Source organism: Gekko japonicus, unplaced genomic scaffold (assembly GCF_001447785.1).
Source record: "Gekko japonicus isolate JY-2015 unplaced genomic scaffold, Gekko_japonicus_V1.1 scaffold1241, whole genome shotgun sequence".
Lineage (NCBI taxonomy): Eukaryota > Metazoa > Chordata > Lepidosauria > Squamata > Gekkonidae > Gekko > Gekko japonicus.
The window spans coordinates 269,106-291,414 of record NW_015170314.1 but is presented as its reverse complement, the minus strand read 5'-3'; the positions used below and the strand labels follow the sequence as shown (position 1 = coordinate 291,414).

At 50.0% G+C, this 22,309-nt stretch overlaps 1 protein-coding gene across 2 annotated transcripts; it reads right to left on the bottom strand.

Moving 5' to 3' along the window:
• Positions 1 to 827: 827 nt before the first annotated feature.
• Positions 828 to 22,129, bottom strand: LOC107116145 (interleukin-18-like). 2 transcript variants are annotated; one of them, XM_015418018.1, is made up of 6 exons: positions 22,029 to 22,118; positions 12,026 to 12,099; positions 7,795 to 7,803; positions 6,437 to 6,589; positions 3,592 to 3,737; positions 828 to 1,310 (listed from the first exon to the last, which is right to left on the bottom strand). In XM_015418018.1, exons 1-6 carry the CDS (start codon positions 22,052 to 22,054, stop codon positions 1,077 to 1,079), a joined length of 642 nt encoding a protein of 213 aa, XP_015273504.1. In that variant the 5' UTR covers positions 22,055 to 22,118; the 3' UTR covers positions 828 to 1,076. The 2 variants fall into 2 exon arrangements, with proteins under 2 accessions (XP_015273504.1, XP_015273505.1); XM_015418019.1 differs by having other exon boundaries at positions 1,273 to 1,345; positions 22,029 to 22,129.
• Positions 22,130 to 22,309: the final 180 nt, after the last annotated feature.

The following is a 22,309-nucleotide window of genomic DNA, read 5'->3' as shown; positions in this document are numbered from 1 at the left end:
AAGAAGGACTTCTTTTTATCTGTTCTAACCCAACTGCTCAGTGATTTTATTGCGTGCCCACAGCCATTATGTATTTTGGCAAAATGTGTAATCCAAAAATCCTATCTGTTCACTTGGTTCTCCAGTTACATTAGGCATACTATTATCGAAAGATTTTTAAATACATAATTTCTGTTTCATAACAGAAATTATATCATCGATGTAAGGTGACCACATTCTCATACATAAAAGTTCTTGTTTGCCTTTTTTGAACCGGGAATGAAAAGAACAAATTCCACCTTGAGGGTGAGACTTGTTCAGTTATTACTTAGTTTTGCATGTTCTTTGGTTTTCTTGTGCTTTTCTTCTTTACTAGTTCATGTTTTATGTCTGTTTATTGAGATTTTAAAAATGTAAAAACCCCTTCCAGTGCGAAACTGACCAGTAAGGAGAGAGCAACCATGACGCACAAAAAGAAGAAGAAGAAGAGGAAATTTCAGCGCTGCAACACTATCCGGGTTTTCTCATTGGTATGCAGAATATATACTCCGCAATTCCCAACAGAAACATTGGAGGGGGAAAAGGTGCAGAGTGAAGGTATAGGATTCGAAGTAGGGCTGTACCGAAAATCAGAAGAAAGCTGTGCATGCATAACAGGCCATTGTTTGCATTTCTTGGAGGAGGAGGGAGGAACAGAAGATAAAGGAAAAAACCAGGGAGTGTCACAAGGCAATAATTAAAATTAGTGGCTAAAGGTTAGATCCTGCGTCTGAAAAGGTTCAAGGCTCCTGGTCTTCCGTCTCTCTCTGTTGCATCGTGGAATAACCTTGCCACAAACAGTGTCCCTTTCACAACATTTTATTCAACCCTATTTTTAAAAAAACACAAATCCCAATCTTTATCGAACTACCGAGACGCCTTATCAGCCTTGCACTGATTTAAATTTGAGTGCTTATTTATTTATTTATTTATTTATTTATACTAATGAAGCATTCCCCCACACACAGAAACACACACATGGATGCGCTGAAGAGAGACGCAACTGATTGTGGCTGGAAGTGCAACGAACCATTTCTTGGCTCCGGGTTAAAAAAGTGCTAATCCGAGGAAGGGCACAGCTTGATGGTTTCGTCCACCTCGTCTTTTGCCAGCACTCTCTTTATGATCAGTCTCCTGGTGTGGTTGCCTTCGTGTCTCTCAAAGGCGAGGAAGTAACCCGGCTCCAGCGTGGACTCAAATTTGAAGAATCTGTTATCGCCTTCTGAAAATGGGATTTGGAAGAAGATGATGTCACTGGTTTCTCCTGGAATGCTGTGTGGGAGGTTCCTTTCCTGAAACGGAGAGAATGCACTCCTGCTCAGTCGATCTTAAAAGGAAGAAAAGAAATCTGGCAACCTCTGCATTTGTGACGGCAGCCCAAAGAGACTGCAGGGGCATCCCTGGACATCGGTACTCCCCTGGTGATAGGAGGGCTTCTTAAGGTTTGAAATAAACCAATGCCCCTGCAAGTTACTCTCTGTAAGAGCAGATTCGAGAAATAGTTCCTATATACAGTCCCTGTATATGTACTGCAGGGGACAGGGGGCTCTGCAACTTCCCTGGCTCCTTCTTGCTCTGACTGAGGGCTGCTGGGAGCAGGGGGCGGGGCTTGTTGCATGTTCCTGCCCCCTGGGCTCTTTACTGCCGGAGCTCTGCTCCTGTGCGCTCCTGCAGGAAATGACCCCTAGTAGTAAAGTGCTCGGACTCTAATCTGGGAGAACCGGGTTTGATTCCCCACTCCTCCGCTTGCACCTGGCTGGATGACCTTGGGCAAGCCGTAGTTCTGGCACAGCTTTCCTTGAAAAAGAGCAGTTTCTGTCAGAGCTCTCTCAGCCCCACCTACCTCCCAGGGTGTCTGTTGCGGGGAGGGGAAGGGAAGGGAGTTTGTAAGCCGCTCTGAGACTCCTTTGGGTAGTGAAGGGCGGGGTATGAATCCAATCTCTTCTTCTTCTTCACCGAGAAAGATGAGGCACGGTCAGACCCAGGCTCTGTGCTCTGTCAGTTACCGCTAGAGGCTTTTTAAACCCACACCTGGCTGCTTGTCCTTCATCCCTAGAGTCCGGAATCAGGTTCACCATCCACGGTTATGACGACACAGTGCCCAGAGCGCGGACCGTGGCCCTGACCACGAGCAAGGGCAACAAGACCTACTGCCTGTGCGCCGAGAAACAAGCAAACGGAGAATTGCGGGTGGCGTTTCAGGTAAGCGGTCGCTCCTCTGGCATCCTCCGTGATATTTCGAGGGCCCCAATGAAACCCTCGACAACGCATGGAAGTGTTATCTTTGTAAGGCTTGTAAACTTGACGGAGCGCCTGCTTTTAATCCTAGGGACAAAGCTGTTCCATATGAATTCCCCACCACCCATCTGCTCAGAACTTCAGCTGTTTCGGAGAAGCCCGATGCAGTGTTTAAATAGCTGAAATAGACTGTTCGTGATAGTTTGTTTACCAGTCCTGCTGTGCCCTGCCATGCAGAGCCTGGGCTGGCCAAGACGTTTTTGGCACCGGAGGCAAATAAAAGGCCGTTCCATTTTGCCTCACTGTTGGGCTACCTCTGAGAAGTCAGTCTCCCCCATATAATCACACTGATCTGCCTGCAAATGCTTGGTTATTACCCATCAACACAAGAACCACCAGGGAGATGCATTTATAATGCAATTAATACTATAGTGGGAAATTACTAAATACAATACAAAATATCCACAAAGTGTAATTCAACAATAAAGTGCATAATATATGTTGTCTGGCATTCAGAAGCGCGCCGCAGACTCGACTGGAGCCTGCTATGTGGATTTTTGTTTCCTATTTGGAACATAAGCCTTGAAAAGCAAAAAGAAAACTGTATGGAAACAAAAGAGACAACACTCACTCAATGCAAAATGATACGAATATGAATGAGACAACATAGATTATATGCAAGAGGATTTACTTCTGAGGACGTCTAGGATCGAAACGAAGACCAAAGCGGGAAGCTTCGTTATATGTGATTCTCTTATGTGTGAATTACTAAGGGGAATGTGATTTTCTATGAATTTATGAACCTTATGCGCTTTATTGTTGAATTACACTTTGTGGATATTTTGTATTGTATTTAGTAATTTCCCACTATAGTATTAATTGCATTATAAATGCATCTCCCTGGTGGTTCTTGTGTTGATGGGTAATAACCAAGCATTTGCAGGCAGATCAGTGTGATTATATGGGGGAGACTGACTTCTCAGAGGTAGCCCAACAGTGAGGCAAAATGGAACGGCCTTTTATTTGCCTCCGGTGCCAAAAACGTCTTGGCCAGCCCAGGCTCTGCATGGCAGGGCACAGCAGGACTGGTAAACAAACTATCACGAACAGTCTATTTCAGCTATTTAAACACTGCATCGGGCTTCTCCGAAACAGCTGAAGTTCTGAGCAGATGGGTGGTGGGGAATTCATATGGAACAGCTTTGTCCCTAGGATTAAAAGCAGGCGCTCCGTCAAGTTTACAAGCCTTACAAAGATAACACTTCCATGCGTTGTCGAGGGTTTCATTGGGGCCCTCGAAATATCACGGAGGATGCCAGAGGAGCGACCGCTTACCTGAAACGCCACCCGCAATTCTCCGTTTGCTTGTTTCTCGGCGCACAGGCAGTAGGTCTTGTTGCCCTTGCTCGTGGTCAGGGCCACGGTCCGCGCTCTGGGCACTGTGTCGTCATAACCGTGGATGGTGAACCTGATTCCGGACTCTAGGGATGAAGGACAAGCAGCCAGGTGTGGGTTTAAAAAGCCTCTAGCGGTAACTGACAGAGCACAGAGCCTGGGTCTGACCGTGCCTCATCTTTCTCGGTGAAGAAGAAGAAGAGATTGGATTCATACCCCGCCCTTCACTACCCAAAGGAGTCTCAGAGCGGCTTACAAACTCCCTTCCCTTCCCCTCCCCGCAACAGACACCCTGGGAGGTAGGTGGGGCTGAGAGAGCTCTGACAGAAACTGCTCTTTTTCAAGGAAAGCTGTGCCAGAACTACGGCTTGCCCAAGGTCATCCAGCCAGGTGCAAGCGGAGGAGTGGGGAATCAAACCCGGTTCTCCCAGATTAGAGTCCGAGCACTTTACTACTAGGGGTCATTTCCTGCAGGAGCGCACAGGAGCAGAGCTCCGGCAGTAAAGAGCCCAGGGGGCAGGAACATGCAACAAGCCCCGCCCCCTGCTCCCAGCAGCCCTCAGTCAGAGCAAGAAGGAGCCAGGGAAGTTGCAGAGCCCCCTGTCCCCTGCACCCCCCGGTCTAAAACAGTCCAGTGGCACCTTTAAGACCAAGTTTTATTCAGGTACAAGCTCTCCCTCCTCTGCGAGGGCAGATCTGCATGTTTCTCCCCCCCTCCAATAGCTAGCAATCCAAAACAGTCCAGTGGAGCCTGAGCGGTGGGTGTTGCCTTCTGACACACTTCCGGTGATGTCAGGGGGTGTGACGTATGCAAATAAGTTATGCTAATGAGCTCCTGCACCTCTTTTTCTATGAAATGACCCCTGAGCAGTACACCAAACTGGTGTACTGCCTACTTATTTATTTATTCAATTTATACCCAGCCCTTCCCACCGAAGCAGGCTCAGGGCGACTCCCAACTCCAACCCGTTACTCTCAACCTGCCCTTTGATATAAAGATAGTCACTGTCATAAGCAGGGTTGCCAACTTTGGCCTGAGAAATTCCTGGAGATTTGGGGGTGGCACCTGTTAGAAGTGAAGGACTTGGCGCTGTCTCCTGTCTCAGACTTGAGAAGAAGAAGCAAAGAGTTTAGACAGATAGAGAGGTCAGGACACACAGAGCATCCTTTCCTTCCTGCTGTCTGATCCTTTCCTTTGAAATCGAATGCTACTCTTAGGGGCAATTTCCTCTGCTTCCGCTCCCCCACTCTCTCTCACACTTCTCTCTCGCACGCACGAAGAAGGTGCTTGATCTCCATCTTGCACCATGGAGGCTGGACGTGCGTCCAGCATCCAACACCATCTAGCTAGTTAGAATAGGTAATCTATATCTATCTCTTAGCTGCACTCTCCAAACTGTATTTCCTTGAATAAAAGTCTCTTACTAGTTTTAGAACTGACTGCTGACTCCATGTAACTTTGTAAGTCTCTTGCCACACCAGGCCCCAAGCTTCTCTGCACTTAGGTCTTTGAGCACTCTGCTGTTTTTCTGTGGTTCCCTGGCAGTACCGAGTCCAGAGAATCCAACAGGTTATGGGCCCAGCATGCTTCCGCTTGGGAGGAGAGGGACCACAGCAGGGTACAATGTCACAGAGTCCACCCTCCAAGGCAGCCGCTTTCTCCAGGGTAGCTGATCTCTGTATTCTGGAGGGTCGGCTCTAATTCTGGGAGATCTACAGGTACCACCTGGAAGTTGAGAATCCTAGACAGATATTCGTGTTTGGGCCTTGTACCAATAGATATCTTCAGTGCATACGAAGCGATTCAGAAAGGCATCCTGATTTGTGTTGGGGACTGAAAGACACTTGGCTAGTTGCAGACTGGAGGTCTATATGGCCTTTGGGATTAAATTATGGATTATGTTAGGCTAAAGGAATGTGGTGTGGAGGCAGGGCATGAATTCAGGGGTTCCTGGCTTGAGAGAAGACAGTTCAGCTTGAACTGGGGATGACCATTAACTGCCTGATTGCTTCCGAGTTTTACATATGGTTCTTCCTCAGTCTGATATACAAGCATTTGCTGATTTATCGGGCAGGGGAACGGTTGTATTTCAGCTGAGAATGGTGTGGTGGGAGGAATCCCGTTCCCCTGCAACTGCAGAAAAGTTCAGCACCTCTGAAAAGCTTGCTTCTCATGTGTGAACTGTTAGTTTGTTAAACAGAGATGTTCCTAGCGTTGTAGAAGACTCTATGGAATGTCTAGTTCGGTTCCCTCTTCCCAAACAGAATGCGTTCTGAAAACTGACAAGGAAGTATTTTGCAGTTCCCTTGGAAGCTTATTTAATTACTGATCTGCCGTTACACTTATAACGTTTCTCCTAAAACAGAACCTAGATGTACACCCTTTGCCAATTAACAGTTTCCTCTTGCCCGGTCTCTTAGTAACAGGTCAATGTTAACCTTCTTCCAAACATTTTTCCGAAATGCGTGCAACTTGAAGAACCAGGGGTGAGGGATAGAGACACACACACATACACACACACAGAGGAAGCTGCCTTATACCGAATCAAACCCTTGGTCCATCAAGGTCAGTATTGTCTACTCAGACTGGCAGCTGCTCTGCAGGGTCTCAGGAAGAGGTCTTTCATATCACCCACTGCCTATCTTTTCAATTGGAGATCCCGGGGATTGAACCTGGGACCTTCTGCATGCCCAAGCAGATGCTCTGCCACTGAGCCACAGACAGAATTCATGGGTGACTCCATGTAAAACCAGGACTTCAGGGAGGAGTGAACAATTACTGTACCGTCATTCCTGTCCGGCGTGGGGATATCCTCAAATGCTGCCATCTGATTTTCCGGACTTTCTGGCTTCACTATGAGGACATAATTCTCAACGTTTCGGAAGATCTGCAGCTTTGAGTGCTTTCTAGATTGTCTCCAGCTGTCAGGTTCCAGGTCTTTGAAAGAGGTATATGAAGCAGTGCATTAGAAAGAGGATCGATATGGCTCTCAATCTGTTTTTCCAGAGGGGACTGTGCTTACCCCCATCCCACCCCCGAAGTACGCACACACACATTCAGAAATGGCTACTTTGAAGCATGGTAATTTTCTAGCCCTTGCGTCTCACTATGAGTTGAAAAATCAACTTTCTTTCTCATGCCAGTCCACTCTTCAACAACATAGAGCTGGAAGGGAACCCCAAGGGTCATCTAGTTCAACCCCTGAACAATGCAAGAAATTTGTAAGTACCTCCCTCCGCTCCTCCAGTGACCCTTGCTCTATGCCCAGAGGAATGCAAAAAAAACCCTTCAGGATCCCTGGGCCAAACCTTCCTGACCCCAGTCATGAGAAAAGGCTGAAAGAGTTGGGTCTGTTTAGCCTGGGAAAGAGAAGGCTTCGAGGGGACATGATTGCAGTCTTCAAATGTTTGAAGGGCTGTCATGTAGAAGATGGAGTGGATCTATTCTCTCTTGCTCCGGATTGCAAGACTAGATTGAATGGGTGGAAATTACAAGGGAGTTGATATCGGCTAAAAATCAGGAGAAACTTCCTGACTGCAAGAGTGGTTGAGCAGTGGAACAGACTGCCTTGGGAGGTGGTGGATGCTCCTTCACTGGACGTTTTCCAGCAGAGGCTGGACGACCATTTTTCGAGTATGTTGTAGGGCTATCTTTCGGCGATGCACCTGCGGAGTGCGGGGGGTTGGACCAGATGACCGGCAAGGTCCCTTCCAACATAACATTCTATGATTCTGTGATATAAGTGGCCATTGTTTATTGAATCACCAGACTGTAATGAAATTTATTGTCGTGACCCGCCCTGAGCCCGCTTGCAGGGAGGACGGGATATAAATCAAAATAAGAAATAAGAAAGGGCCACAACAGCCGAGCACTGGCTCATCCCTTCATCTGATTTTTATTTGCCACATTCACGCTCAGTGACCAGGACGGGTAAATCAGTCTCTCTCTCTTGCCCCCCTGTGACTAGATATATACATTTGGTGACATCGTGATGGTTGTGAGGAGCACTATGACATCATCACATGTGTTGCACTTGTGTGACCTTATTTGCTGAACACAGAGACAGACGCATCAGTGGGAAAAGACACAGGGTAACGTATTTAAAACTTTTTGAAGGGACAAAATTGGATTACTGCGCTCACCGTCGTCATCTTTGTTTCATCCAAGTGATGGACAACGGGGAAGAGAAAAGAGAAAGATGTTATTTATTAGTTTTATTTATCTATACTTTCGATTTCTGCCCCGCCTTTCCCTGCACAGCAGGGCTCGGGGCAGGTTACATCCAGTGTTCCCTCTAAGCTGAGTTAGTGCGAGCCAGCTCACAGTTTCTTAGCCTCCGGCTCACACATTTTTGTCTTCGCTCAGGAAGGAGGGCTCCAGAGCAAACTTAATTTACGCAGGAGCCAAATCGCTCGCTCACAACTTCAATGCCAGCAGCTCACAAAGTCGGATTTTGGCTCACAAGACTCCACAGCTTAGAGGGACCACTGGTTACATCATAATAAATAGTTAAAAAATTAACTTTACAATATTAAAATAAACAATCAATATTGACGCAGAATAGAAATGAATGCATTACAGGCGGTAACAGGAAGGGACAGGTGCAGGGTCATAGCCAGCGGTGGGGCTTTAGGGGCTGAGTCATTCGGGCGGAGCCCCACCGCGGCACAAGCTTTCCTCCTCCCCCCACCCCCAGTCTTCACCAGCCAGCGAGTCGGGCTGTCAGTTCTCTGAGGTTTGTGGAGAGCCAAAGTGAGTTGGCTCTCCGAGGCTCACTGCCTGGCACAGATACGGTGAACAGCCCGCCCAGGTGCCTCACTGCATCTGTGCCAGCCAGCGAGTTGGGCACGACGCCCCCTCTCAAGTCCAAAATCCCACCCCAGCAAACTTCCTAGCTACGGGGCCGGACAGGTGAGAGGGGAATGGAAACCACAAGGACGGAGGCCGGTGATCTTCAGACTGCTAGAATGCTGCCAGGCCAATTCCTATTTCCCTTTTCCTCTGATCAACTTTCCTTCGGCCCACCCTGTCGCCCATTCGTTTAGGGATAAGCAAAGAAGAAGAGATTGGATGTATACCCCGCCCTTCACTACTACCCAAAGGAGTCTTAAAGTGGCTTACAAACTCCTTTCCCTTCCCCTCCCCACAACAGACACCCTGTGAGGTATGTGGGGCCGAGAGAGCTCTGACAGAAACTGCTGTTTTTCAAGAACAGCTCTTATCAGAACTGTGGCATGCCCAAGGTCATCCAGCAGCTGCGAGTGGAAGAGTGGGGAATCAAACCCGGTTCTCCCAGAGTCCAGGCACTTAACCACTGCACCAAACTGGCTTGTGACGCGGGGATTGTGCTGCTGACAGAAACTGGAGGCTTCCTGAATTAGCGGACATTAGCTTTTTAAAAGCAAACAAACAACCAAACAACTCGTGTCCCTGAAACAAGAAGCCAACTGGCCGGGGCTGCTTTTGGCCAGAAGGCAGGACTTCTTCATCCTCTCCTTTCCTTTTAACCCTTGAAGCTCACAGATACATAATCTTATTGAGCAGTGTTCCCTCTAAGCTGAGTTAGTGTGGACTAGCTCACAGTTCTTTAGCCTCGGGCTCACACATTTTTTGCCTCAGCTCAGGAAGGGACGGCTCCAGAGCAAACTAATTTATGCAGCGGCCAAATCACTCGCTCACAAAATCGCCGAGCATTTTGTAAATGGTATAGATTGTATAGACTGAAGCACCAGTTTTTATTGTATTTAAAATTATTTTATTGTTTTAGTATTTGTATGTTATTGTTAGCCGCCCTGAGCCACTGGGTAGGGCGGGATAGAAATCTCATAATAAATAAATAAAATAAATAAATGCCAGCAGCTCACAAAGTAGGATTTTTGCTCACAAGACTCCACAGCTTAGAGGGGAGCACTGATCTTGAGCAGAAAATTCCTAGATATTTTATCTGGAATCAAGAGTTAAAAGGACTGATACTTATTTAGCCACACCCAATGTAATTTTCAGATCGTTATCGTTGAATAAGAAGAGAACCGTTTCCGAAGGGGGGGGGGGGCTAGGCTATTTTGGGGCAGGAACGCACAGTACAGGCAAAACCTCTGTGTGCCTGGCTACAGAGGGAAGACCCGGAGAGCAAACTTCCCCCCCAGCGACTCTGATGCGGGCGGGCCAGGGCCCCCCCTGGAAGGGTCGAGGAGGCATTTAAATGCCTCCCCGTGCCTTCCCCAGCCTGTCCGAGGGCTGGTTTGCCGGGGCAAGCCAAGGGAAGGCACAGGGTGTGGCCTAATATGCTAATGAGCCACGCTGTCAGGGGTGTGGCCTATTATGCTAATGAGTTCCCGCTGGGCTTTTTCTACAAGAAAAGCCCGGGGTGGGGGTGGGGGGTAAGTGGTTGCTCAAAAGGGGCACGATATGGTAGTTCCCGCGAGTCACACCCTTCATTCTGCACAGCTCTGAGACAGTCTCTCCCTTCCTCCAGCCACTGAATTGAGCCGGACTGTTTGTCCACCGAGCCCAGAAGATTCTACTTTGACCGGCAGCAGGTGGCTAAAGTTTCAGCGCTGCAATCTGAAATTCTTCACCCACAGATTGAAGTCAGGACAAAATATGGGACATGGGGGGTGAGTATACTACAGGGGTGTGTGGTGCGGCCACATAATGGCTGTCACGAAAGAGCCACTGCAGGAGGCACAGCCAGCCACAAAATGGCTGCCGTAGCTGACTACCCGTCACAAAATGGAGATCCTTGTGCTGTGCTGGCTGGTGCCGCCAAAGCAGCATTTTAAAAAATGTGCACAGTCAATCACATCTCCAGTGGCCAATCAGAAGAAGCCTTCCTGTGCAAAGGCCCCACCTGGCACTTTCTAAAAACACTTGGCGGGAGTCACAAAACGTTGTTGGAGGGCACTGTTGGGCTGCCTGTGGGCAACACATTGGGTAGCCCTGGTCTACTAGAACATATAAGGAGAAAGGGCAGAAAAGGGCAACTAGAATGATAAAAGGGTTGGAACACTTTCCCTGTGAAGAAAGGTTAAAGCTCTTGGGGCTCTTTAGCTTGGAGAAACGACGGCTGAGGGGTGACATGATCGAGGTTTACAAGATTATGCATGGGATAGAGGAGGTCGAGAAAGAAGTACTTTTCTCCCTTTCTCACAATACAAGAAGTCGTGGGCACCCAGTGAAATTGCTGAGCAGTCGGGTTAGAGCAGATAAAAGGAAGTCCTTCTCCACCCAAAGAGGGATGAACACATGGAATTCACTGCCACAGGAGGAGGTGGTGGCGGCTACAAGCATGGATGACTTTAAGAGGGAATTGGATAAACATCTGGAGCAGAGGTCCATCAGTGGCTATTAGCCACAAGGTATAGATAGGGACTCTCAGTCTGGGGCAAGTGATGCTCTGTATTCTTGGTGCTGGGGGGGGGGGGGCAAGAGTGGGAGGGCTTCTGGTGCCCTGGCCCCACTGCTGGACCTCCTGATGGCGCCTGGTATTTTTGGCCACTGTGTGACCCAGAATGTTGGACTGGATGGGCCACTGGCCTGATCCAACATTCGCATCTCTTATGTTCTTACGACAGAGTGTTGGACTGGATGGGCCACTGGCCTGATCCAACATTGGCTTCTCTGATGTTCTTATATCTATATTTTTTTTAAAAAAAAAATAATAAAATAATATTGAAAAAAGTGAGTCTGCCATGCAGTGGGACTGTTTTTCAAAGTGCAGGCACAGAAACACAGGAAACCGAGGCGAGTCGATAGGGAGTGGAGAGCAATTCCCTAATGGTTCTTGTACTGCGGCCAGCAACCTTGTTTTGTTTGACAAAGTTACTCACCTGTGTTGTGCTCCAGTTTTCTGTGAGTGTCAGCAGGCACCATACACCAGTTCCAAAAATTATCCCACCCCTTTGTGCTCTCTCTGGGGGTGTTGGCCATAATCCAAGAGAGAGTTGTATGCGCTTAAGCCAGGTGATCTCTTTAATTTTAGGCATCAACCTTGGCTTGAAGCAGCCAGGAGAGAGCTTGGAAAACACTTTTCAAATGAACAGGGCCCCAGGCTTAACTTTAGGGGCAGCTCCACTGGATTTTTACGCGCTAGATTTGCTTAGGGCTACATAAAATATTCACATTCCTGAGCACCAACCTCAAATGTCTAGGGACCAGCTGGGCTGAGTGTCCACATATTGTTCCAGCCCTCTTGTGTGGAGGGAATTATCTGGGCCGAGGGTGTGGCAGGGACTGAATTCAGCCAAAATGTCTGTGTGCACGGAGATCGAATCAGTCAATCCTCAAAGAAATCAACCCTGACTGTTCCCTGGAAGCCCAGAGACATCACTCACAAAACCCGACGCTCGTCCAAATCAGTTAGCCAAGAGGTACCTTGGAAAGAGAGCGTCCCATCGTCTTCGAAACACACTGGAAACATGCGGACTGGGACACCATTTTCCTTTGCTCTATATCAAGAAATAAAAGGAACGGGTTAGCAAAAGGGGACAGAATGTATTGGGCCCAGGTAGGGCACTCCCAAGCTCCTTGGGAGGAAAGCGATGGCATAATAAAAAGCAGAGACATCACTGCCAACAAAAGGCAAACCTAGACAGCATAATAAAAAGCAGAGACATCACCCTGCCAACAAAAGTCCATATGGTCAAAGCAATGGTATTCCCAGTACTAATGTACGGCTGCGAGAGTTGTACCCTAAGGAAGGCTGAGCGCCAAAGGATAGATGCTTTCGAATTATGGTGCTGGAGAAGACTCTTGAGAGTCCCTTGGACTGCAAGGAGATCGAATCAGTCAATCCTAAAAGAAATCAACCCTGACTGTTCCCTGGAAGGCCAGATGCTGAAGCTGAAGCTCAAATACTTTGGCCACCCAATGAGAAGGGAGCACTCACTGGAGGAGAAGACCCTGATGCTGGGAAAGACTGAAGGTCAAAGAAGATGGGGACGGCAAAGGATGAGATGGTTAGACAGTGTTATCGATGCAATGAACATGAAGCTAAGCAAACTCTGGAGGACAGGAGGGCCTGGCGTGATGTGGTCCATGGGGTCGCGAAGAGTCGGACCCGACTGTGCGACTAAACAACAATAACAGGGCACTAGGGTTGCCAGGTGGGGGATGGGGCTGCTAGATCCAAGTCAGGAAACTCCTTGAGATTTCAGGGCAGAGCCTGGAAAGGACAGGGACCTCAGTGGGGTATGATGCCACAGACTCCACCCTCCAAAGCATCCATTTCCTCCCTGGGGGAACTGATCTCTGTAGCCTGGAAGATGAGCTGTAATTCCAGGGTATGCCCAGGTGCCACCTGGAAGCTGGCTCCCCTACAGGACACTTCTCTGCTCCGTGACCACGTACCAGATGCCCCTAGCAGAACTGGCAAGGAGGTCCCACGCACTATGAGGACAAATCTTGCAGTCAGCGCTAGGACTGTCCACCAATGAAAGAGGGTTTTGCTTGACTACTGGACAATCGGTTAATTAGTACATTTAGCTCAAACAGCACCTTTTAGAGGATTCTGTACGCAACAACACTAATTAATATATTTAGAATAGTTCTATTATGCCGTCTCTCCAGGTCCTCCTTAAAAAAACACAATATAAAAATCACAAAAAGAAGCAATTGGACAGAAGCGGCATAAACACTAACCATGAAACAGAAGCCGACCATTTAAAGTGGAAAAAGATAAGCCCCCCCCCCTTAATTAAAAGCCTAGGAGCTGCGGTGGCTCAAGTGGTTAAGACGCTGAACTGCAGGCTGTGGAAGGTCGGTAGTTCAGCAGTTCGAGACCCGAGTGTGCCGCACGACGGAGTGAGCTCCCGTCTCTAGTTCCAGCTCCTGCCAACCTAGCAGCTCGAAAGCAAGAAATTGCAAGTAGATAAATAGGTACCACTTTGGTGGGAAGGGAACAGCGTTCCGTGCGTCTTGGTGTTTAGTCATGCCGGCCACATGACCACGGAAACATCTTCAGACAGTGGTGACTTTTTGGCTTGGAAACGGAGATGAGTACCACAACCCTAGAGTCGGATTCGACTGGCTTTTGAGCAAGGGAACCTTTACCTTTACCTTAATTAAAAGCCTGGGCAAAAAGATGTTTTTGGCCTGGTGCCTAAAAGAAAGTAAAGCAGGCACCAGGTGGGCCTCAAGGGGAAAGGTGTTACAAAGGTGAGGGGACACCACAGAAAATGCCCCGTCTCCAGTTGCCACCTGCCTCACCTCTGGAGGTAGGGGCACAGGCAGCACGGCTTGAGAGGCAGACCTTAACTAGCGGGCTGGACAGAATAAGGAGAAGACGGTCTTTCTTGTATCTTGGCCACGAGTCATTCAAGGGCCTTAAAGGTAAGGACTGGCGCTTTGCATCGTGCCTGGAAACGGATGGGTGACCAACGGCAGATCTTTCAGCACAGGTGTGATACAGTCACTATATCCCAACTCCTGGCAATAGGCTGCCCACTGCATTTGGGGACCTACTGAAGTTCCCACCAGTTTTCAAAGGCAGCTTCATGTAGAGCACGTTTACAGTAATCTGACCTGGATGTGATCAAAGCATGGGTCACCGTGGCCGGCTCTCGCTTTTTGAGGAATGGCTGTAGCTGGTGAACCGGCTAGAGCTGATAAAAGGTACTCCATGCCATGGAGAAGACCTCAGCTGCCAACTGGAATCCAGGCTCCAGTAGCAACCCCCCAACCTACGAACCTGGTCCTTCGCTCACAACTTTAATGCCAGTGGCTCACAAAGCAGAATTTTTGCTCACAAGACCCCACAGCTTAGAGGGAGCATTGCTGCAGAGTTGTTTATTGCCTAGAGCCCTGGCTCAATATGGTTAGCCATGAGGGGCAAGGAACAAGATGTAGTAGGCCATCCCTTGTCCACATCATCAGTCCTCTCCAACTAAAAGTTTAGTTTTAGTTTAGTTGATTTTTAGCCCTCTCTCCCCTGCGAGCAGGCTCAGGGCGGGTAGCAGCAACAACAATAAAACAGTTCAAAACCAATAAATATAGATTAACAATTAAAACAGTCTCAGATACAAGCCAAAACAATAAGACAAATAAGAATAAGAAGCCAAAACAATAAGAAGACAGTCCACTGCTGGACCTCCTGATGGCACCTGGTATTTCTGGCCACTGTGTGACAGAGTGTTGGACTGGATGGCCGTTGGCCTGATCCAACGCTGGCTTCTCTTATGTTCTTAAGAAAGCCCAAAATGGTTTTGTTTCAGATACAACAGTGGATATTAAGATACTATAAAAACAAATCGAACGAGCTAGGGAGAGGAAACGCAGGGGGAGGCCTGACTAGATGGCTACTGCTGCCTCCGCCGTAGGCCTGGTGGAACAGCTCCATTTTACAGGCCCTGCGGAATTTGGTTTAAGTCCCGCAGGGCCCAAATCTCGCTTGGGAGAGCGTTCCACCAGGCTGGTGCCAGAGCCAAAAAAGCTCTAGCTCTGGTTGAGGCTAGATGGGTATCTTTCGGCCCAGGGATCAGCAGTACATTTTGATCTGTTGAGTGCAGAGTGTCTCCAGGAGAGATGTACCAGCAGGGGTCATTTCCTGCAGGAGCGCACAGGAGCGGAGCTCCGGCAGTAAAGAGCCCAGGGGGCGGGCACATGCAACAAGCCCCACCCCCTGCTCCCAGCAGCCCTCGGTCAGATCAAGAAGCAGCCAGGTAAGTTGCAGAGCCCCCCCCCCCGGCCCAAAACAGTCCAGTGGCACCTTTAAGACCAAGTTTTATTCAGGTACAAGCTCTCCCTTCTCTGTGAGGACAGATCTGCACATTCCCCCCTCCAATAGCTAGCAATCCAGAACAGTCCAGTGGAGCCTGAGCGGTGGGTGTTGCCTTCTCACACTCTTACGGCGATGTCAGGGGGTGTGGCATATGCAAATGAGGTGTGTTAATGAGTTATGCTAATGAGCTCCTGCACCTGTTTTTCTATGAAATGACCCCTGTGTACCAGGAATGTCAGTCAGTCAGAGGAAAGTTATCCTGAAAACTAGGGGTGGTCTATACTCCAATAACATTCTGAGGCTGAACCAGTCCAACTGCGGCAGCTAAGTCTTAAAAGCTTCCACGTTAAAAGAAAATGTCAAGTCTGTATACTTGTGCACTATCCCTTTTGGGGCTATTTTTGGATTCTGGAGTCCAGTGGGCTGGTCACTGTGTGAACAGAATACTGGACTAGATTGGACTTTTCAAATGCGCTTGCGATACGCAGTGTCCTGAGTTAAATGAACCAGAAGCGCTTAAACAAAATCGGATTCGGGCAGAAAGTTCGGACCGCCCGATCCTCTCTGTTTATTTCACCCTCTAGTTATTCCACAGACTTCCAGCAGACCCAATCAGAGGGAAAGCTGTATCAGATCGATAGGAAGACGGCAGGACTTGAACAAGCTGCCGAATTTAGTCAGGGTTTTCTCAGGGCAGGAGTGTGACTAGACGCCACAATTTGCTTGTGGTTTCCTGACCCTACGTGCAATGTTTTCTTGAACAGAAATGGCAGGAAAGTTATGCTGTCATAGGGTTTCATGGCCAGAGTTCATTAGCTGCTGACGATTTTGCAGGTTGTATGGCCGTGGTCTTGGCATTGTAGGACCTGACGTTTCGCCAGCAGCTGTGACTGGCATCCTCAGAGGTATAACACAGAAAGATGGAGTACTACCTTGACACAGAGAGTACTCCATCTTTCTGTGTTATACCTCTGAGGATGCCAGTCACAGCTGCTGGGGAAACGTCAGGTCCTACAGTGCCAAGACCACGGCCACACAGCCCGGGAAATCTACAGCGGCAGGAAAGCTGTTGCACAGATTGCCGAGAATTTTCCAACACAAAGCTATTCAAGACACAACAAGTTCGCTACAGCCAGGGTCATTTTGTTATTCAAACATATATCTAAGCGTTCTGCTGCAGACCAAGACGGCGACCCTCGGAAACTATTGTAGCCAGCATCTCCCACCCAGACAATCGGTCTGCGATTTATTTAATTCATTTCTACACCATTTTTGTTCCCAGTGGGGAGCCAAAGCGCCTTCTCGCTTGCCCTGGTTTCTTATTGATCGCAGTCAGTGCTCCCTCTAAGCTGTGGAGTCTTGCGAGCAAAAATCCTCCTTTGTGTGCTACCACCCTTAAAGCTGCGAGCGAGCGATTCGGCTACTGTATAAATGAGTTGGCTCTGGAGCCCTCCTTCCTGAGCTGAGACAAAAATGTATGAGCCCGAGGCTAAAAAACTGTGAGCTAGCTCACACGAACTCAGTTTAGAGGGAACACTGAATTTGCGGCCCCCTCCCAGCTTCACGCTTCTCTTGTCGTGAGGTTATGTTTTTGTTCTGCAGGTCATACTGAATGGAAGGGAAAGGAGGAAATGGCTAAGTATTTCTTTGGTGGGAAAAAGATTCCAGTGTTAATACTTCCTACTTTCCCCTGCCCTGTTTGTTTGGCTTTCTCTGGCATTGTGACATCAATGGGCGATGAGTCAGAATTTGTTGGTTGTGGACAGCCAAGGAAATTGACATACGCTCATTCCTGCAGAGCTTGAACGTGCAGTGTTTGGGGGCGTGACCGCGGCGCTCTCCTCTTGCTGGGCCTGGAAAGGAGCTGAGGTTCGTACAGTTGTGCTACCCCCTCCCAACTACACTCTTGACAAATGTCAGTTTGGTGTAGTGGCTAAGTGCACGGACTCTAATCTGGGAGAACCGGGTTTGATTCCTTACTCCTCCCCTCGTGGCTGCTGGATGACCTTAGGCAAGCCATAGTTCTATTAGAGCTGTTCTCGAAAAAGAGCAGTTTCTGTCAGAGCTCTCTCAGCCCCACCCACCTCACAGGGTGTCTGTTGTGGGGAGGGGAAGGAGTTTGTAAGCCGCTCTGATACTCCCTTGGGTCGTGAAGGGCGGGGTATAAATCCAATCTCTTCTTCTTCTTCCTTTGCCACTGCAAAAGAAGGGGTACCCCAACCTTTTCGAGCCTGCAGGTACTTTTGGGGGTTCTGACATAGCATGATGGACGCAGCCACAAAATGGCAGCTGCAGGAGGCGGAGCCAGCTACGACGCAGCTGCGACAGCTCAGCTTCAGTCACAGAGTGGTGATCTTTGTGCTGAGGTGGCAGCAGCTGCCAAAGCAACCTTTTACAAAACCTGCCCAGATTCTTGATTGGTCAGTCAGGAGCCCTTGCTGGGCAGAAGAACCACCTGACCCTGCCCACTTTCTAAAAACACTCAGTAGGCGCCCTGTTGGGGACACCTGGGGTACAGTGCTGGACTTGGGCTTGCAAGAAGAACTTGTCGCTGAGTTGCAACCGACTCACGGCAACGCCATTCATGGGGTGTTCAGTGCAAGAAATTATCTGAGGTGGCAAAGGCATTGTCTTCCTCCACATGGCAACTCCTCTTCCTTCATGGTCTCCCACCCAAGGAGTAACCCCTGGCTGACCCTGCTTAGCTTCCAAGTTCTGAGGAGCCAGGTGCCAATCCCTGCTCCGTGGAAGTTTGCCAGATGACTCTGGGCCAGTCACACATTCGCAGCCTAACCTCCTTCGCAGGAGAAGGAAGGAAGGCAGGGAGGGAGGGAGGGAAAAGAAAAGATTGGATTTATATCCCGCCCTTCACTCGGCATCTCAGAGCGGCTTACAAACTCCTTTCCCTTCCCCTCCCCACAACAGCCACCCTGTGGGGCTGAGAGAGCTCTATCCAGAACTGTCCTTGAGAGAACAGCTCTTATTAGAACTACGGCTTGCCCAAGGTCATCCAGCGGCTGCAAGTGGAGGAGTGGGGAATCAAACCCCGTTCTCCCAGATTAGAGTCCGCGCACTCAACCACGACACCAGACAGGAGAATGAGGTCAGCCACATCATGTCCCACTGGGTGGAGTGAGAATAGAAATGAAGTCAATGATGAAGCAAGCCAGATAGTTTCTTTGAGCAGTGGAAAGTTTGGGCGCCAGCAGGCGGTCCAAGATGAAGTGCCCCCGTGGACGTGTAACAAAGCCAGCATTTTTGGATACAAAGACATTCACTCATCCAGAAGATTCTAAAGACTAATATTCAATTGAATCCAAAGATTTTTCTTTAGGGACTAATAGCTAGAAAAAAAGCCATGGAACTTTATTTCTATATATGACAACGGCAGCAAGATTATCATATGCACAAAAATGGAAACGTTTGACATTCGCCACCACAGAGGAATGGTTGGTGAAGATGATGGAACTTGCAGAAATGGCTAAACGTACTTCTGTGATCAGAGAGAAGACATGATCCACATCTACTGTTAAATGGAAACCCCTTACAGACCTTTTGCATGAAATGGAAAAAACGAAATGATTATTTGCGGATTTGATGATTAAGGTGGGGAAATTAGTTAACAGAAAAAAGAGTTAAGTGTTAAGTAAGCAGTGGCTCAAGTGGTTAAGACGCTGAACTGCAGGCTGTGGAAGGTCAGTAGTTCAGCGGTTCAAGACCCGGGTGCCGCAAGACAGGGTGAGCTCCTGTCTCTAGTTCCAGCTCCTGCCAACCTAGCAGTTCGAAAGCAAGAAATTGCAAGTAGATAAATAGGGACCACTTCGGTGGGAAGGGAACAGCGTTCCGTGCACCTTGGTGTTTAGTCATGCCGGCCACATGATCACGGAAACGTCTTCGGACAGCGCTGGCTCTTCGGCTTTGAAACGGAGATGAGCACCGCAACCCTAGAGTCGGATTCGACTGGCTTTCGAGCAAGGGAACCTTTACCTTTAAGTGTAACTACAGAGTAAGTGTTAAGTTTATAGTTGTACTTGTATTTGTCGTAGAGAAAATCAGAAGTATTTGTTACGAGTTTTTATCTTTCACCAAGATGACGTGTCCCAGGATGCCGGGTAACATTGCAAGGGCGTTGAGGGCACGCCGCCTGGGTCTTGTGGCGCAGCAAAGAGTATCTTGGGCGGATCCTGCTCTGTCGTGCTGAGCACTGACTCACTTTTGCAAAGTCCAAGACTCTCCAGCAGTAGTAGAGCCAGATCTCAGACCCTGAGTTCCCTTTCCCACATACAAGTAGGAACGGAGATTCCACCTCCTGACTGGGATATCAGGGCTCAGGGGTCTCCACTCCCGCTTGCGTCTGACGAAGGGAGCGCTGACTCTTGAAAGCTTCTACCCAGGAAATTCTGTTGGTCTCTAAGGTGCTACGGGACTCTTTTGAGACCCAGCGTGGTGTAGTGGTTAAAGTGTCAGACTAGGATCTGGGGCAAGCAGCCCAGGTTCGAAATCCCCACTCTGCCATGGAAGCTTGCTTGGGTGACCCTGGGCTGGTAATGTACTCTCAGCCTAACCTACCTCGCAGGGGTGTGGTGAGGCTGAAACAGAGGAGAGGAGGAGGAGGTCAGCCACTTTGGGTCCCCGTTGGGAGAGAAGGGAGGGATATAAATGCATAAGACAAATCTAGCTCTTCTATTGCAGACCAACGCAGCTACCAGGGCCGGCTCGAGGTGTTTCTGCACCCTAGGCAAGGCGCAGATGCCAACCTCCCGGTGGGGCCTGGAGACCTTTTTGCTGCCGCCGCCTCCCCCTCCCAGGGGGGGGGGCAGGTGAGCTGCGGCGCCGCCTCCTGCGCCCCGGCCGGGTGCAGAGAGCGAAAGGGGGGGCGGGGGGGGCAGAGACCCTCGATCCCTGCCGCCTTTCTTTTCTCTCTCTCTGGGAGGGGGGGCTCAGCTGCCGCGGGGCCCTGCTCCCCTCCCCGGCCCCTTCCCATGGCGGCGGCGATCGCCCCATTACGGCTGCGGCGGCACGGTTTGGCGCCCCTGAGGGCCGGCGTGCCATAGGCAAGTACCTAGTTCGCCTAGCGGGCGAGCCGGCCCTGGCAGCTACCCTCCTGCACTTGGAAGTAGAGGAAGATGGGTCGCCGTGTTTGTCTGTAGCAGTAGAAAAGAGCAAGAGTCCAGGAGTACCTCAAAGACAAGCCGAATTTGTGGCCGGGGAGAAGCCTTCATGAGTCACTGCTCACTTCTTCAGATACAGAACAAAGGTTGAGTCCAGTGGCCCCTTTAGGGCCAACAAAGTTTTGGACAGCCAATGATAACTAAAATTTTGTTGGTCTTTAAGGTGCCGCTGGACTCTACAACTTTGTTCTGCTGCTTCAGGCCAACACGGCTACCCCACCTGGATCCTCTTCAGATACAGCTAGATACATTCTAGAAGTGAGCAGTGACTCAAGAAAGCCCCTAAAGGTAAAGGTCTCCCTTGCTCGAAAGCCAGTCGAATCCGACTCTAGGGTTGCGGTGCTCATCTCCGTTTCAAAGCCGAAGAGCCAGCGCTGTCCGAAGACGTTTCCGTGGTCATGTGGCCGGCATGACTAAACACCGAGGCGCACGGAACGCTGTTCCCTTCCCACCGAAGGGGTACCTATTTATCTACTTGCAATTTCTCGCTTTCGAACTGCTAGGTTGTCAGGAGCTGGAACTAGAGACGGGAGCTCACTCCGTCATGCGGCACACTCGGGTCTCGAACTGCTGACCTTCCACAGCCTGCAGTTCAGCGTCTTAACCACTTGGGCCACCGCAGCTCCATTCTAGCTGTATCTGAAGAAGTGAGCAGTGACTCACGAAAGCTCCCACCCAGCCATAAATTTGGTTCGTCTTCAAGGTGCTCCTGGACTCTTCCTCTTTTCCAGCACTTGGCCGGTTCTTGGGTCTCTCCCATCCCCTTTCAAGGGCCTTCCTCGAAGGAAGGGGAATCCCGACTGTGGTCTCCTTTCTTTGGTGCGGAGCCTAAAGCACCAGCCTTGGCCTCAGAGTTGGGAGAAGGTGGCCAAGGGAAGAGGCACCAGCCCTGTTCCCTTCCCTTCTTGCAGGTGGCTCGATGAGGGGAGCAAAGTCCCCCCGGCCATCGACAGGGGATGGGTGGGGGGTAGTAAAGGTAAGGCAAAGGTTTCCCTTGCTCGAAAGCCAGTCTAATCGGACTCTAGGGATGCGGTGTTCATCTCCGTTTCCAAGCCGAAGAGCCAGCGCTGTCCGAAGACGTCTCCGTGGTCATGTGCCCGGCATGACTATGCAGCGAGTCCCACCGAACGCCGTTACTTTCCCACCAAAGCGGTACCTATTTATCTACTTGCGATTTCTTGCCAAATCCAGGTTGGGTTCCGGATGCCAGACCCACCTTTTGGGGATGGCGCCTAGGGAAAACAGGGGGACCTCAATGGGGCACAGAGGAGCCCACCCTCCGGAGCATCCGTCTTCTCCAGGGGAGCGGATCCCTGCCGTCGGGAGATGAGCTGCAATTCCAGGGGACCCCCAGGTCCCACCTGGAGGTTGGCACCCCTATGGGAGGTGGCAGGGGCCGTCCTTCCCGACTCTTCCCCTTCTCCCCCCCCGCCCGGACCCGTCCTAAACCCGGAGCCCCGTGCCAGCGCCGAAGGGCGAAGCCGCCTACCTGCACGCCGCCTCGCCCGCAGCCATCTGCCCCGGCCGGGATCACACGCGCGCCTCTGCCAAGCCTGTGCTGCGCCGCAGGACGGCGCGGCGCTTTAAGGGCGAGCCGGGTGGGGCGAGCCGGGTGGGGCGGGCCCGGGCAGGGGGAGACCCGGCCGCCCTCCGCCCCCTGGCGCCCAGGAGCACCAGACCCCTCCCCCCCGAGGCGGATCCAGCCCATCCAGCCCGGGGAAACTCCAGACGCGGGAGGAAAGTTTGCAGGCGCCGTCCGGGGATTGCAAA